Here is a 3,721-nt window from a genome sequence, read left to right as displayed (position 1 = left end):
ATTGGTTCACCCCCAAAGTGGCCGGTACCGCTGGAGCTACACCGATCCGAAGCCAGGAGCCAGGTGCTTCCTCCTGAGACCTCAGTGTCTTGTGCATTTCTTTCCTGCCACTCATTTTCAGTTCCTTGATGGATGTTTACTTACATTTGAATTGACTCACCTCTAGCTTTGTTTTCTTTTTCCCTTTTCTTCCCCACTGTCATCCTTCATATGTTTATAGATGAAACTTTTTATTGAAATGGATGAATAGTCATGCTTATTTAAACTATTTTGATCCTTGTAGGTTAGTTGATGGTACTGTTCCTAATGAGAGGTTTTGTGTGTTTTTTCAGTGTTAACTCCTAGGCTCACCATATCACCATACCCAAATGCTGTTATTCTTTAGGTTGTGTTTTAAAAATAGCTTTGTAGTGGAATATTGAAATCTGAGTGATTTTGATACTAACTTTGCTGTCAGTAAAACTGCAAAATCCCTCTTAGTATTTAAAATCATTTACCTAAGGATTCTGGAGGTTTCCTTTCTAGAACTCAGGTCATCAGTCCATGCTAGAGGATAATATCACTTTCTTTCCAAATGTTAACACATTCTATTTTCTGTCTTTACAATGGATTCCCCAGTAGTGGGAAGAATACAAATGGAAATAGCTATAGTATTGTCCATCTCCAAAAGGCAAGGTTTTTAAATATTTAACCATTAATATGATACTGTTAGCCATGTCATTGTTTTTATCATGGTAATCTTTTTTATTGCTGTATCATAAAAATCTTAATCATTAATATGTAGTAAATTTTATCAAGTGACTTTATGTATCCCTTAAGGTGACTGAATATTTTTCTTTCATTTCCTAGTGTGTAAATCATCAATAATATGAATTCTACCATGCACCATGGGATATTACTCAACAGCTTGAATACTTTTATGTAGTGTGGAACTTACTGTTACAATTATTTTGTGTAAACTGTTTTCCACTTAGTTCTGCAAATAGATATCTTTTTCATCACACGTTATGATCTTTTTAACCAAGGTTTTGCTAATAACAAAATGTGATTCACAGAATCCCCTCCCCCCATCTTAGGAAGCATCTTTGATAGTTTTCTGTCTGATGTGTCTGGTGCACTGCACTGGTGGTGTTCCTTGGCATTTATGGAAGGACTTCTGCCCACTATTCACCTTCATCATCAGGATCCTTGCATATTATGACCATGCACGGTTCTAGTATCTTCCATGGTAAGTTAAGTTTCCAGGAAGTTGCCTGTATCTCTTGACCTTACAAATGTGCTGACGTGGTTAGTCAAGTGTAATTTTTTAAGAACATATTTACAGCTCCTCTGTTTTGGTCTCTTTAACATCTTACTTGTGAGGTCATTGGTGGCTTTCTATTGGGCAGTGGTGTAGTCTTGCTAGAGGGTTGCTGATGTTGGCATTTGCAGCTTCCTGACCTTTGGCCTTGCTTGCCCACCTTGGAATGCTTTTATTTTGCATTTTCTGTAGCATCTTGCTGTGAGTGCTGCCATGCGAACTTGACCTATGGAGTCTCAGCCTCTACCCACCGTGTGTCAGGAGCTCTGCAGGAACGGTGAGAACAAAAATGTCTCCAAGCCCTGTTGGCAGGGGGAGGGGAGGCCAGAAGGACAGACTTGGAAAACACTGTGCTATTTTTGCATTAAAAATTAATTATGGATTTTGGCTGCGATAATGCATGGTGAACAAAGCCCCTTGTCTTGAAAGAATTGTGTCTGCAGTCAAGATTCTAAAAACGTTCTGAGACATAGGTTGCACTTTCTGTGGTCAAAGTATAATACGGTGTTCTTGACAGAGATGGGAGTACTGAGCATAGGTTTGATACTCCGAAGAGGAAAATGTCTCAGACAAGCAAATTTGTCTCTCCTGCAGGCTGCATGTGCTTCTGGGTAACACACATGAATGCAGGAGGCAGCGTTTCAGTCCCACCTCCTTCACAGCCTGTTTCCATGCTTGAGGTTCCCAAGAACCCCTGGAATCCAGTTTCTGAGGCTGCCACCCTGGGCCTGAAATGCAGAGGAGCTGGACGTTCCAGCACACTCACCTCATGTTGAACTCTCATTCTGTACTTTCCTAGGCTCTGTTTTTCAAGCATTGTGCAAGACATTCTGCTTCTTTTGCAGTAGAGGCCAGCCTCACCTGGGTGTTAGGATGCCACTCATGTTTTCAAGTGACATGATTGATGGCTTTCTTCTCATCTTCCAGACTTGTATTGGTGTTGCAGGGAACTTGGTGCTCTTGGAGGCATACGTGTACACCTTCCTGATCCAGCCACACCTGAAGAAGCCCATAGATGTGATTTTCATGCACCTGACAGCGGTCAATATTTTAACCATCCTATTCACACTGATTCCAGATATCATGTCATCCTTGAGAGCGAGACATTTTTTGGATGATGTTGGTTGCAAAGTCATTTTGTACATATTCAGAATTTCCCGGGGTCTTTCCATCTGCACCACCTCTCTCCTGAGTGCTTTTCAGGCCATCACCATCAGTCCCAGTGGTTCCAAATGTGCATGGCTGAAATCAAAACTCTCTGCGTGCATTTTCCCCTCTTTCCTTTTCTTCTGGGCCATCAACATGCTGATCTATATCTATATCATTGAAACTGTAGACACCAGATCCAATATCACCATCAGCCATAAATATGCTCACCCCCACTGTCAAACTAGGCAATTTGGAGACCACCACTTAGGGTCATTTCTAAGTGCCATAATGCTTCGAGATGTGTTCTTTGTGGTGCTCATGGTCTGGACGAGCCTGTACATGGTGAATCACCTCTGCAGACATCCAGGAGAGCCCGGCCCATCCACAGCTCTAGCCTACCCTGCCAGACACCTCCTGAAAACAAAGCCATCCACACTATCCTTTTGTTCGTAAGTTGCTTTGTGTTCTTTTGTTGCTCAAACAATCTCTTCACCTTTTATTCATTGTATACACCCAAGAAAAACCCAAGATTCAAGATGCTTCGTGGAATTTTATCCACGTTACCCAACCATCTGCCCTTTTGTGCTGATGAAAAATAATAAAATCATTTCCTGATTTACTTCTTCCCTCTCCGTGATGAGAACCATCTTTTCTCAAAGAGCTTCCACTGGCTGATCTAATGCCCTGTATGCAACAGATGAGTCTCCATAAATATTGTTTAAAGCATAAAGGCTGTTCTTTTTTAAACACATGACTGTATTTCTTCATTTGATAGGCATAGAGGGAGGGAGATAAAGAGGTGGGGGAAGGAGGGAGGAAGAGAGAGAGAGAAACATTTCCATCCACTGGGTTACTCCTCAAATGGCTGGGGCTGGACCAGTTCAAAGCTCAGAGGTAATAACTTAGTAGAGGCCTCCCACATGGGTAGCAAGAACCCAAGTACTTGAGATGTCACCTGCTGCCTCCCTGGGCACACATTAGCAGGAAGCTTGAGTTGGGAGTGGAGCCAGGACTCAAAGCCAGGCTCTTCAATATGGGATGTAAGTGCCTTAATGGTTGTGTTAACTGATAGTCCAAATGATTGCCCTGCCATAAAACATTTATATGAGGGGAAAAAAGGATACAAGGATATGGAGCACTTGATTATTAGATTCCAGTGTTACAAATTTTACAACACTCTGCTTTTGAAGACTCATGAATGAGTCATAAAAAGATCAATTTTACATTGATTGCACTCTAAACAGATAAAACATAAAACATAACAACTAAAGA

The 3,721-nt window shown here is 41.4% G+C and overlaps 1 protein-coding gene across 1 annotated transcript; it reads left to right on the top strand.

Moving 5' to 3' along the window:
• The first annotated feature begins 2,182 nt into the window (after nt 1–2,182).
• Nucleotides 2,183–3,048, top strand: ORYCUNV1R1569 (vomeronasal 1 receptor oryCunV1R1569). Its single transcript, NM_001167256.1, is given in 2 exon segments — nt 2,183–2,811; nt 2,814–3,048. Coding segments are annotated over 2 exon segments (864 nt in total).
• The last annotated feature ends 673 nt before the right edge of the window (nt 3,049–3,721 follow it).

Source organism: Oryctolagus cuniculus, chromosome 18 (genome assembly GCF_051225735.1).
Source record: "Oryctolagus cuniculus isolate XC-2025 breed Fujian yellow rabbit chromosome 18, ASM5122573v1, whole genome shotgun sequence".
Taxonomy (NCBI): domain Eukaryota; kingdom Metazoa; phylum Chordata; class Mammalia; order Lagomorpha; family Leporidae; genus Oryctolagus; species Oryctolagus cuniculus.
Note: the sequence above shows the minus strand (reverse complement) of the source record. Positions and strands in the feature narration are given on the sequence as shown.